The sequence below is a fragment of the Durio zibethinus genome, chromosome 27, assembly GCF_047325235.1.
Source record: "Durio zibethinus cultivar Kanyao isolate XHJ-2024 chromosome 27, ASM4732523v1, whole genome shotgun sequence".
In the NCBI taxonomy this organism is placed as follows: domain Eukaryota; kingdom Viridiplantae; phylum Streptophyta; class Magnoliopsida; order Malvales; family Malvaceae; genus Durio; species Durio zibethinus.
In genome coordinates this window covers 10,748,396-10,761,938 of record NC_143188.1, presented here as the reverse complement: position 1 = coordinate 10,761,938, position 13,543 = coordinate 10,748,396, and the positions used below count along the sequence as shown (strand labels likewise).

At 27.8% G+C, this 13,543-nt stretch overlaps 1 protein-coding gene across 3 annotated transcripts; it reads left to right on the top strand.

Moving 5' to 3' along the window:
• Positions 1–3,444: 3,444 nt before the first annotated feature.
• Positions 3,445–8,802, top strand: LOC111279611 (protein IQ-DOMAIN 13-like). Of its 3 annotated transcripts, XM_089756287.1 has the most exons (7): positions 3,474–3,827; positions 3,962–4,010; positions 4,952–5,125; positions 5,651–6,097; positions 6,546–6,785; positions 7,159–7,287; positions 7,885–8,802. In XM_089756287.1, exons 3-7 carry the CDS (start codon positions 5,051–5,053, stop codon positions 8,617–8,619), a joined length of 1,626 nt encoding a protein of 541 aa, XP_089612413.1. In that variant the 5' UTR covers positions 3,474–3,827; positions 3,962–4,010; positions 4,952–5,050; the 3' UTR covers positions 8,620–8,802. The 3 variants fall into 3 exon arrangements, with proteins under 3 accessions (XP_022722310.2, XP_089612413.1, XP_089612414.1); XM_022866575.2 differs by lacking the exon at positions 3,962–4,010 and having other exon boundaries at positions 3,445–3,827; XM_089756288.1 differs by lacking the exon at positions 3,962–4,010 and having other exon boundaries at positions 3,541–3,827; positions 5,028–5,125.
• The last annotated feature ends 4,741 nt before the right edge of the window (positions 8,803–13,543 follow it).

Genomic DNA, 13,543 nt, shown 5'->3' with positions numbered 1-13,543 from the left:
ACTTGTAATAGTAAATTAGGTTTAAAGTAGAACATTTTGAGTTGGGCCAAAACAAATATTTTTGTATATTTTTATTTTTTATTTGAACTTGCTATTTTGTATACGGTTGCTGCATGTGCATGTTGATTTCTCAACAAATGGTATCAGAGCGAGGTTTATTAGAAAAAGAGATAGGCCCAAGATCATGAAGCAAGTATTTCAAGAGATCATGAAGCAAATATTTTAAGATGTTTGAAGAATATATGTCTAGAATGCCAATGCCCAAGTTTGAGATTTCATTATTTGATAGAAATAGTAATTTTATGTTATGACAAAGTACGATTCAAGATCTGTTGTATAATAAGAGTTAGTGTTGGATCAAAACATTAAAGAGTAATAAGTAAAAGGGAATGTCTGATAGTAATTGGAATAGAATTAAAAAAAAATCTGTTAGTACTATTAGATTGGCATCCAAGTTTGAGATTTCGTTATTTGATGAAAAGAATAATTTTATGTTATGACAAACTATAATTTAAGATCTATTAGTACAATAAAGGTTGGATTAGACATTAGACAATAGTAAGCCCAAGAGAATGTCTAACAGTAATTGGAATAGAATTCAGAAGAAAGTTGTGAGTACTATTAGATTGGCACTAGCTCTAAAAGTAAAGCATAGTGTGTTTAACTAAAATTACTCTGAAAAGTTTGTAAGATAAGTTTGCAGGTATTTTATGCATCGAAGTTGTTAATTAACAGATTATATTTAAAGATAGATCTATGTTCTCTGAAGATAGAAGAATGTACGAGTTTTCATAATAACTTAAACGAGTTTAATAGGTTAGTTTCTTAATTGTTGACAATTTGTTGATGAAGCATTAATTTTGTTGTCGTTTCTGTTGAAGTTCTACAGATTTTTAATTCAAATTTTGTTGATGGATAGGTTTTATTTTGAAGTTTGATGGTATGACTGTTCTGTTGCATGAGAATGAAAAGTTTATGGGAACACAAAACTCATCACTTGTAAGGAGTACACTAACTGTAAAGGGTTTTGATCGAGGAAGGACTCAGAAAAAGATTGATGGATCAAGAGGGAGATCTAAGTCAAGAGATAAAAATTACAGTGATATAAAATATTATTATAGTGAAAAAAGACATATTCAAGTACACTGCAAGAAGCTAAAAAGTAATATGACTGCTTTTAAAATGACGAATGACAAGAAAAAAAATCAAATAGAAGTAAGAGTGATAATGTTATTGTTGTGTTTGATGACTATAATCCATGTTTGTAATGATAAGAATTGTTTTGTAGAGTTGGAAGAGAATGTGAAGTATGAAGATATTATGGTTGTCAACAATAAAAAGGTGTAGATTCAAGGCATTATGAGTGTTCGTTTTATATCTCACAATGATGCTGTTATGATGCTTTATCATGTAAAATATATATCGAGTTATAACTACAATTTGATTGCTTTGGTTGAATTAACTTCTCATGATATACATATTATGATACTAATGATTAGTTGAAAGTATATAAGAATGATAGTGTGATTCTATAAGAGAATAGGGTCAAAAATCACTTTTACATGTTTGATGAAGGCTCAGTTGTTAAGATTCCTTAGATGAAGGAAAAAAAAGAAAAGAAGAAAGGCAAGAATGTTAGTTTTATAGATACTGTTAAAATGTTTGGAGATTTAAGTTAATGAAAGATTTGTTGGGGTTTGCCTTGAATCTTATAATCTCACAAGTTATAAGAGTTTGAGTTTATCTTGTATTTCACATTTGGAGTTTAGTGAAGATATAATGGTTTCACTTTTAAAAATAAATATGATATTTTAGTTTTGGTTTGATAATCCTACATAGTTATATACTAAGAGAATAGCTAAATGAGTAGATTATTTAAAAAATATAATTAGATTGTTGATTAAATTTTGAATAAAAATTTTTTTATGACTTTTCTCATTCTAAAAACTCACCGTTATATATATATATATTATATTAGTGGATTAAATTTGAATTAAATTATTTTGAATTAGATTAAAATAAATATATTTATATATTTTTATTTTTGATTTAAATTTATTATTTTATGTATAAGTGTTACGTGTGCATATTAATTTCTTAATAAATATATTGGACATAAACTTTTGGTCGTTAATGCAAAAAATATTGAATGTGCAAAACTTTAGATTGTGGGCATGACCAAAAAAACAAAATTCAGGGGCTGAGGTGGAAGATGCTTAATGTTCAACCTTCATTTATTGTTCGCTGTGTCTGAAATGGATCATTTATTTGAGGTCACGACCACCAATGGCGACAAACACAAATGGTGGAATTTTTTAAAATAAAAATTTGGGTGTTCCAACGCAGATTTTTCAACCGAACCCAAATCTACTTTCAACAAATATTTATATATATATATATATATATATATATATAATCATGATTAAAACATTTGCTAACGACTTTGTATTTTATATTTTCTATAAAAAAGTTTTTGTAATTTGAAGATAAAAATAATTATAAATATTTAAATTTAAATTTATTAGATGTTATATTTTAAAATAACTATATGATACAATTAATTAAGAATCGTTTTTTTGTAATTTTTAAATTGTAATTTCATTTTCTTTCGTATATAAATCTTTTATTTTTTCTGTTTTTATATTTGTTTAGATATTATTGCATTAATTACATTTTTTGACTTAAACTTTGAAAAATATATAATTTGATACCCTAAAAAAACAAATTATATAATTTATACCATGAATTTTTAAATTATATATTTCTTTAACCAAACTCTTTCAAATTAGACCTTAATTTTTTTTTCTAACTAGTTACAAGCTTTTTATTTTAAAAAAATGGAAAATTATAGTACTATTTAAAATAGTATTTTGGAATTGGATCATCATAATCCTTCTAGCATAAAAATTAATGATTAAGGATATTTTTTGTCAAATTTTCACCTTACCTTTTTTGTGTTTTAAAATTATGTCTTTTTTTTTTTATCATATGGTTCTTTTATTTGTTATACATTAAAATTATTTTTTAAATTTTTTTTATTAAAAACATTAATTTTATAAAATAAATTAAAATTTTAATATATAATTATGGCAAAATTTTCTTTTAAAATTCTATAAAAATCAAACAAAAACAAATAAAATAGAATGGAACAATAGAAGAAATGAAATGATAGTATCAGATCTATATCCATCTCTATATGTATAATTAAGGAAAGGGAAAGAGTACCAAACCTAAACGTTTTAATCAGTGGGCAAGGCATGGTTGCTGTCCCAAAAGTCTTCCCATTCAAGTAAAGGTAGTTGAAGTTGGGCACATTGAGTGAGAAAGTGGCCAACCCCTCCTCTACTCTCTCTTTCTTACTCATTTTAATTAACATATTCATCATGATAATGCAACCCTTTAATAAATCCAATTATAAATACAAAAAAGGGTGAAAGGTGGCCAAAAGGCAAAAAGAAAAGTAGTACAATTTCATAACCCAAAGCTACATAACATCAAAGTTATACATATAAAAAGAAAGAGAGGGACAACCCCCAAAGAGAAGAATTTATGTTAGAAACATTACTATTGTTAAAACAAAAGTACAAAAAACAAAATCTAAACCCCCCATGTAATGCAATAAAAAGCTAGGAATAAGAAAAATTATAAACAGCAAGCATTTTATATAGAAAAGAAGGATGAGAAGGAGGAGGGCTAGAGAAAGGAAGAGAGAAAAAAAAGAGTCTTCTCTGGCTGGTTGCTGCTACTCTTCTTTTTCTAGCTACTTGTAACTCAGCTTTTTGAAGGGTTCTTTGCAGAATTTGGAATTTGGAAGCTCTCCATTTAAGGTGCATACATGCATGATCTTTCTTTCTCTTTTTGTATTCCTTTTTTGGGTTTTTCTTATAGCATTTTTGTTTGTATAAAGTTTTGTAAATTATGTTGTTCATGATTTTTAGATGTTTGTTCATTATGCTCTTAGGGATGGAGTAGATAACTATAATTCTCAAAAAGTGATCTTTTTTTTTAAGGTATGTAGTTTTTAGTATTAAAAATTTCCTCTCTTTTGATCTCTTCAAAGTGTCATATTTTGTTTTCTTGGAAAATTGTTGTCCTTTAACCTTTAAGCTGCTCTGATTTTTTTTCTTTTGTGGTAAGTAATTTATGTCCTCAAAACCTGGAATTTCAGAAAATAGAAATCCTCTAGCTTCCCAGAAGTAAAAGTTCTGTAGAGAGGAAGTTGATGCTGATTGTGAAAGATTCATATATTATTATTTTTTTAATTTATATAAAAAATGAAAAATTTATCTTCCATATTGGGAGTTTAAGAAAAACAACTTTTTTGGACTTTTGTGTCTCTTTGTATATTTCTACGAGGGTTTGTATATTGGAATGATATATTAGTTTTGACCTTAGCTTGGAAACTTTATTTAAGAAACAATTTTGTGGGTTAAACCCCATTTATTTAATGATGTCAAGTGAGGAACTACCTGCTGTTTTCTGTTTAACAAACATCGAAATCCGAACCGATTTATTCATTCCTGGTGGATGACCTTAGATAGAACTTCAGGCCTGTGGCCTCCTTGGTATAAGACTACTGATTCATAATATCCTGTAATTTTAATTCTCTTTTGATTGAGTACTTGTAATTTTCGTGTTGACCTTGTCCTTATGAATCATCAAGCTGATTTGTTATTATTATGTTTACAAAAGTCCAAGTCTTAATATATGTTCTTAATTAAGAAACTTTTGGATTATGAAAGCCTGAAAAGTTTCCAAATCATAGTGCTTGTCAGGCAGTTTAATCAGATTTGATGGTTGGGAACATGAATCCTAGAGTCTGCATGAAACATTGTTTGCCAAATAAGTGTTTTGATTATGTATTGTTTTTCCTCCTTATCATTCACGATAGATACTATTCTGTATAACACAACAATTGCATTAAATCTTATGCATCCTTTTACGTCTACAGATAAAAGGATCGACATTTCAGCCATAAACGATTGAGCCTGCTGACTTCTAGCTATTCTGTTTCTTCCCATGCTTAGGCAGGCACAATAATGCTGGCAGAATGGGAAAGGCAGGAAGTTGGTTTTCTGCAATTAAAAGAGTTTTCATACCACACTCCAAGGAAAAGCTAAATAATGTAAGGACAACGCCATATACACACACACATATGTACACATAACTGTCCTGTGATGGAATTTTTGAAAAATAAAGGAATATTTTAACTCTGGTGCATAGGGATTTAACCACTTCGTTTTTGGTTTTGGTTCACTCTAAGAAGGAATGTACTACAATTGTTGATGATATTTATTGTTTAATTTCATTATTTTCTTTTATTTTTATTAGAAAAAACTTAAATTTTGTGTGTAAGGTTCACACATGCCAGTAGATTGTGCTGGAATGAAAAATTTTTATGTTTTTAAACCAGAATGTGATTACTGATTAGGAGAGCATAAGAACCTGGCATATGGAAAAATGATCAAAATAAAAATGGATACACTTAGTTTCCTTCTGAAAAACTATCGATGCATCTAATGGGAGAGTGAAATTTCTGAATGAAGGCAGTTTTGTTATATGGTCAGCTATTGAGCTCTATATGCTTGTTTCCTAGACGGAGCAAGCAAAGTCCTCATACCTTCTGTTTTCTATGGTTAAATCATTACAGGAATCTGATAACAAAAGTGGTAAAGAAAAGAAGAAGAAAGGCCTAGGGAAATTAAGGCATGGAGAAACCAATTCCTTCATTCCCCTCTTCAGACAGCCCAGCAGTATTGAGAAAATTCTGGGGGAGGCTGAAAGAGAGCATAAACTAATATTCAGGCCTCCCACACCTCCAGACCAGCCAAGAACACCACCTTTTGTGCCTCATAGAGTTGCTTCTCCATGTGTCCCTTCTCAGAGGATTGCCTCTCCCAGGGTTGCTTCTCCAAGAACTGCTTCCCCTCCACGAGCTGCTTCCCCTAGAGTTGCTTCTCCAGCTCCAGCTCCACCTCCACGAGCTGCTTCTCCAAGAGCTGCTCCTCCTAGAATTGTTCGTCCTCGACCAGAACCAACTTTAAGGAACCATCATGCTTCAGCTACAAAAATTCAAGCAGCCTACAGAGGTTATATGGTAAGTCCTTTATTCTTATCAACAAAAGACTTCAAGTGCAATTTCTTAAGGCAAACTGGTTTGAAAAAAATAACGAGAGATAGTTGGCTGTTGAACTGAATAACAGTATAGAAGAATTATGTTGTTCACGATTTCACGTTTTAAGTTATTGTTTGTGCAAGTCTGGTCTAGATTTGGTCACTTTCCCCTCCACTTTTCCACCCGCTGATATTAATATATGGTAAATGAGCATAATTTGCCCTGGAATGTAAAGAGCTATATGATATGAACAGCTTTAAATGGGCTTAAGTAATAACTGAGGGTTTCTTGGGCAAACAGTTAATTGCAGCGCTCTAGTCATGTGTTAGTTGGTGCTATCATGTGTGATACACAGTAGATCTAATTGCATTGATATGTTTTGCATCAATATTTGATTCCCAACTTGATCATCTTGAAACTTCTAATACAGGCAAGGAGAAGTTTTAGAGCTTTGAAAGGCCTTGTGAGGCTTCAAGGAGTTGTGAGAGGTCAGAACGTGAAACGCCAAACTCTGAATGCCATGAAATATATGCAGCTTTTGGTACGAGTTCAATCTCAGATTCAGTCACGAAGGATCCAGATGTTAGAAAACCAAGCACGACAGCAGGCTCAGTTTAAGAATGATAAGGAAGTTGAGAGTACCTTGGGCAAATGGGCCATCAGCCAGGCAGTAAGTTTCAGTGGTTTTGTTTCTGATTGCATGTAGTCTTCTTTCTTTTAAGTAGCTACAACTTCTCAAATCCAGAGATGCCCCCTTGTAATAGACAGTAAAAAGAAAGAATTGTCCAATTTTTCCATAGGCCTCGTTGCTTCCTTCGAATGTAGCATTAATTTTTTCCATCAAGACTGCCAGATTAAGTATGTAAATAACACAATACTTCCAGCTTTCACATTGAATGGTTTTCCCTTACCTAAGAATTCTCTGGTTCATAGGACCTTAGGGAACTTAGTGAAACTTGGAGATCATATATTCCTGTTTGTTTCATATATGGTTCTTTCTATATTGCTGTTAAAATGAGTAACTTAGTTGAATGTTGGATCAGTCTGATGCAGGCAATGAAGACTGGGATGATAGTGTGCTAACAAAAGAGGAAATAGAGGCAAGAATGCAGAGAAAGGTGGAGGCAGTAATTAAAAGAGAAAGGGCCATGGCCTATGCATTTTCCCACCAGGTAGTTTATTTTTTACTAGCCCACCCCAGTTTCAACTGTATCATGTTGGATGGTTTATAAAGTCATATTTTGGGCTTTATCATTTTGCTGTATGCCTCAAGCTGAAACAATACTTTGTCCTTCTATGGATAGTTATCCCGTACCTTGTTTCTCATTTCTCAGTCCCTCTGTTGGTTAAGCTTTCTAGTTTTTGTTTCTTACTTCATTTCCTATAGAAATCCAACCGATGAAGTGATCTTCAGAGATGATTTGAAGTGAGACCTGGCTCCTGAATGTCATAAGTTTTTAGTATTTTACTTGCAATTCATGGGATCACTAAATTCGTTGAAGCTTGATACATGGAACAAGCATTAAAAAAAAAAAAAAAAGCCTGTTTCTGCGAGCTAATAAACTATAGCTTAGAAGGTTTCCCTGTCTATTTGCATATGGACAAAATTATGAATACATAGCTCAGTTGGGGTTGAATCTCAATCTAAGGCTCCGTTTGGATGGTGTTTTTGCTTTCATCTCCCCTTAAAACTTGTACAAGCCTAATTACTATTGACAAGTTTTTACTTTTCTTTCAAAATTTGATTTGAAACATTTCTGCATAAACAGCTATGGAAAGCTACTACGAAATCAGCTCAAACAGGTGTATCAGACATTCGCTCTGGCGTATTTCCATGGTGGTGGAACTGGTTAGAACGTCAACTACCTCCTGACAATGCTCCTGAAAGCCAAGGCATGAAGAGTTTCCAACTTACACCATCAAGGCCAAATTCCGAACTGAAGCCAAGTCCAATGCTGCAGTCAACCAGCAAGCAACATCAGCTCACCTTTGACAATTTGGACACTCCTACACCGAAATCTACAAGGTCAACAGTACTCCCGGCAACAAGACCCTTGCGAACTCCACCTTCTAGTAGAACCCCTCAAGCAAGCATCTCAGGGTTGTCGAAATATTCAAGACCAAGAGCTAGTGGAGCTGATTCTCCCTTTGACTTGCCCCTGAAGGATGATGATAGCCTTACTAGCTGCCCACCATTTTCAGTCCCCAACTACATGACTCCAACAGTTTCAGCCAAAGCCAAAGTGAGAGCTAGCAGTAATCCCAAGGAGAGGTTCATGGGGACTCCAGGGAGCGAGTCGAAGAGGAGGCTTTCATTCCCTTTGACACAAGGGATTGGATCATTCAAGTGGAGAAAAGGGTCTTTGTTTTCAGGGAAGGATTCAAGCTCTCAAAAGGGTTTAGATAAGCACCAATCACTTCAATCTATAGGCAATTTGAGTGTGGATTCGACAGTTTCTATGCCTGCTACTGTTGGAAGAAAGCCATTTAACCGATTTGTATGATTTTTTTTCCCTTATTGTAACCTTTGATTACTTCATTTTGGCGTTTGTCTTCATTGAGTGCATGGTGGTATGTTGAGTTACAAAATTATTGATGTAAAATAAATGAGAAAACATTAGGAAATGATGGTTTGAATGTCACTGGATTTGGGGCTTGGTGAGATATTATAGTAATTTTTTTCTTTATTTGTTTTTTAATTTGAGATTATCATAATTTAAATCTTAAAATTAAGAATCCAACACTTACTCTAACATGTACGAGTATTAACTTTTTCTTTATTTGTTTTGTTATTAATTTGAAAATTCTTTGAATTACTATATAATATTTATAAAATCAAGATTAATTAAAAAAAAACCTTAGATAAAATTTTCTAGATTCAAGAAGATTTTCATTAAAATTGATCAATTAAATATATGTAATTCATAAAATTTAATAAGAAGTTCAATATAAGTAAAGAGTTAATTAAAAATATGAAAAAATTAATTAAGATGTTTATACATAAAATTTGATCAATATTTTATTGATCCGCGAAAGTTTTATGAGAATTTTTAATAAAATTGCTTATTCAAATAGTTATAAAAAATTTATATATATAGATGTATATCTAAATTATTTAGTAATTCAAAACAATATGGGCTTATTCTTTTCCAAGGTTGGAGCTTCTGAACCTATCTCAGAGTTCAATCTTTTTCTTTGTCTTTTATTTCTCTTCTTTGTGCCAATGATCTTTTGCTAGATTTTAGCGAACCAGATGGATGCTATGTAGTTCTACACATGATTGGAAATAGAGATGTTCATGGGTTAGATTTGGAGCGGATTCATGCATGGTATTATTAATTTATATGTGTTGTCTAAGTTTGGGTTAATATGAAATTTCGAGTTTTAAAATTTTTTTTAATCTGATCTAAATTAAAAAAATAAATTTTAAATCTATTAATTAAATTTAATTTATATTAAAAAACTTAAAAAATCTGATTAAATTAAATTTAATGAAATTATATTATATAAAATTAAAAATAAAAATATACATAAATTAAAAATAAAAATAATATAAAAAATTAAATTTAATAAAATATATATAATTTTATTTTTAATTTATATATATATGAATTAATTTATATATAATTCACATATATACATATAAATAAATAATTTATATTATGTAAATTCAGACTAGAATGGAATGAGCTTGAATTTTAAGTTTTTTACCTAAGATCCAATCTAAAATTTAAACGAATTTAAGAATTACGTCTAAACCATTTAATAGATTTTAATTTTTTATTCAAATTTTCTTAAAACTTGGACAAACCTTCAAACTTAGATAAATAACGTAACCCTTAAATAAGTTTAATTGGAGATGGTCACCAGATATTATTTTGGCTCTTAAGTTCTTTTTCTTTTATAAATGTTGCCCTTTAGTAATGGCTATTCTAGTATTTATATGAACATAAATAAATTATTATCATTTAAACTTGTTTTACTTTGTGTGCTCTCTTCATAAGTTTTATTTATTTTTAACAATTATTGAATATTTTATTTTTTAAGATTCACAAGTGCATATATTTTTTATACTCATTAAATCTTCACGAGAATGAAAATGAATATAAATTTTAATCAAAAAATATAGATATAAAGATGTGTATAATATTAAAAAAAAAAAAAACGATGAAAATAAAAAATGTTTCATCAACTTATACATTTCTCGTTAACATTTTTAAGAGTACTAAATATTTTTCTTTTAATAAAAAATGTCCTTATTTTTTGCCAAGTGAGATATCCTTAAGAAAGAAAAATGTCGTTCATCCCTCCTTCATAGCTGCAATCATGTTTCTTTCATGCCTCAATTCTCTGTTCTATTTCCTTCCTCACTCCTCATGTTAATAAAACAACTAAAATACTTACTTTAGATACCATTTTGCCTCCCCTTCCATTATTTCCTAAATTACTTCAACACTATTTATGTAATGTTGATTATCAAAACATTTTTTTTAAATTACATTATTAAAAATTAAAAATAAATAATTTAATAAATAATTAATCAAAGAAATAATTAAATTTATAACATAACCGAGAGTTGAAGCAAACATGAATAAAAAAATTATTTCTTAAAAAATAAAAATATATTTGTCATCTCTATTGATTACTCAATAAGTAAAGAAAAAAATATCAAATAAAAATATCATTTATATATAAAAATATGAATTTAAAAAATATTTATCGTGATTGATTAAAATTACCTTCAATAAAATTTTTGTTTCTAAAGTATTACTATTAATTTTTTCATATAAAATAAAAATATTGGTTAATCATAGTTGATTTCTCATTTTTGGCATGCTTAATTAATTAGCCTCCATTCAAAGCATTTCTTTCATGTTTTTGTTTTTTTATTTCTTTTTTCATTGCTATAAATAATTAATGTGTAGATAAGACAAATACAAAGTTTAATTAGGTGGAAATTTGACTTGAAACAAAACGTTAAATTTTAATCATGCTTTTAATTTGATTTTCATAGGTAAACAAAACACTAAAATAGTATAAATATCAATACGTAATCAAACTTGGCATTATTTTTTTTTTAATTCCATTATAATTCGTTATTATGTTTTAGAAATAATTGAATATGCTCGAGTGTTTTATTTATTTATTATTATTATTTTAATAATTTTGTTATTAGTTTTTATTTCATAATAAAATTTGTTCGAATTTTAAAAAAAATAAAAAGTGTATCCTACAATTAAAATAGAAATTTGACGAAAATTTTACCTTTAAACAAATACTCTTTTCATTATTTGTTCCTGCTTTAGAAATTTTTTTTATATATAATTAAATTTATTTCTTATAAACTTCAAAAATAAAAAAGTTAGTCGAATTTTTTATTAAACTATATCACTAAATTTTACAAGATATACATGTATAATACATTGTCATACAAATTTTTTAAGTTATATAGTAATATGCTTCTAACTAACATAGACTATTGGGATCGAAGTCAATTGATAATATTGACAGTAAATTTATTATTCCTTTTAATACAAGTAAATATAATTATTTCTTAATATTTAAAAGTGTGAATTTTAAAAGTGTTAAAAATGACTAAATTAATAAAATTATCTTTAAATATATAACTTTTATTAATTTATTTAAGTTTAATTTAAATCAATAAAAATTAAATTAGAGTCCATGTGAAATTAATTTACTTAAAATTTTAATTCTAAAAGTGTTAAAAGTGATTGAAAAAAATACCTTTAGTAAATTTTTTATAAAATTTAATTTAAACAAAATTTCTTGTTTATTATTAGACTTTTTTATAATTAGATTCAAAAATGGTAAAAGTGATTTTTTTGCCATCAACTAAAAGTGATTGGCTAAAATACTTTTAATAAAATTTTAATTCAAAAAATATTAAAAATAATTTATTAAAATGCTATTAGTAAATATTTTATAAATTTTAATTTAAATGAATATTTTTATTTAGACTCATATTGAGACATAAAATATGATTTTCACATCAAATAAAAATACAAATAAAACGGATCAAAGCTTATTAGTGCGCATGGTAATAAGACAATTGTGTGGAGTTTTTTTTTTATTATTATTGTAAAAACAATTGCACATGTAATTTATATTGATAAATAAATTCATTAAAAATAATCATAATTAAATCATTGAAGAATATTTGTTTTATTTTTTAATTTTTTACTTTTAATTTTTTGTTTTAATTGGTTTGCTAACTATATATGTGAATGATTTTATTATTTGTACGTTTTATGAATTAATCATTTAATTATTTTTTGGTTCAAATCATTTAATCATTGATAACATAATTAAATCCTTTTAGTCACTTGAAATAATTTTTTATTATATATCATTCTTATAGTTTAACTTGACTTCTATAATTAATTTATCTTTTGTATTATTTCTCTAAAATTTTATAATTATTATTCCCTTGAACAAAAAAAACTAATATCAAATTAAATTCAAATCAATTGTACACACCTTCCACTAATAATTAGCATTATGTGATTAATTAAATATTTTAAACATTTCAATTGGACTTCCTACCCATAACATTATATAATTCAGGAAGTGATAGAGTTACCAGTAACTTAGGATCAAATTGCTGTAAGAATTGTTCACATTAACTAATTTCTATCTCGAGATGATTTAATTTTTTTAAAATTTTATTAAATTGCTCGCTTTTGTTTGTTATCCAAGTGGTTGAAAGCCCTAACATGAATTATTTTTTGTAAAGAATTATCAAGTGAAGTAAGATTAATTATTTTTAGTGAACAATATTTTGAATGTGTTTGTACCAATGTTACATTTGTTTTGCCACCACCAATATTACATTCATTATGAAAATTTTTGTTGTTAATATTAAAAATGAAATCATTATAAATTGTGTAGGTGCTACATAACAAGTTTGTTATTTTGAGAATTGTAATTCTGTAAGATTAAAACATAACAAGTACCAAGGTTAGGAATTAATTTAATTTAATTTTAATTTCTAAAATGATATATTTTAATATTTTTATATAATAAAAATTTTTAAATAAAAGAAATTTTAAGCTATTAATTGATAAAACATAGAATTACATTCAATCAATGGAAGTACTAATGAAAGATTATGCCAAACAAAAAATGAGACGAAAGATTTACTAGTTATGTATAACTTTATGTTCTTCATATGACAAAGTTAGTACTATATGATGTTTCAATGAAGAATATACAAAAGTATGGATTTCAAATTTTTTTTATAATTAATATGAAACTCTTTTTATTAAGAGAAAAATTATATACTACTTCATTTTTTTCAGTATATTAGTTGAAAAATGTTCACTGCTGTATCAAAGATTTTAAGGTTATGATATTAGTTAATATTTGTTCAAAAGTTTTGAAATTCATCAAATTAATTATCACTATTAC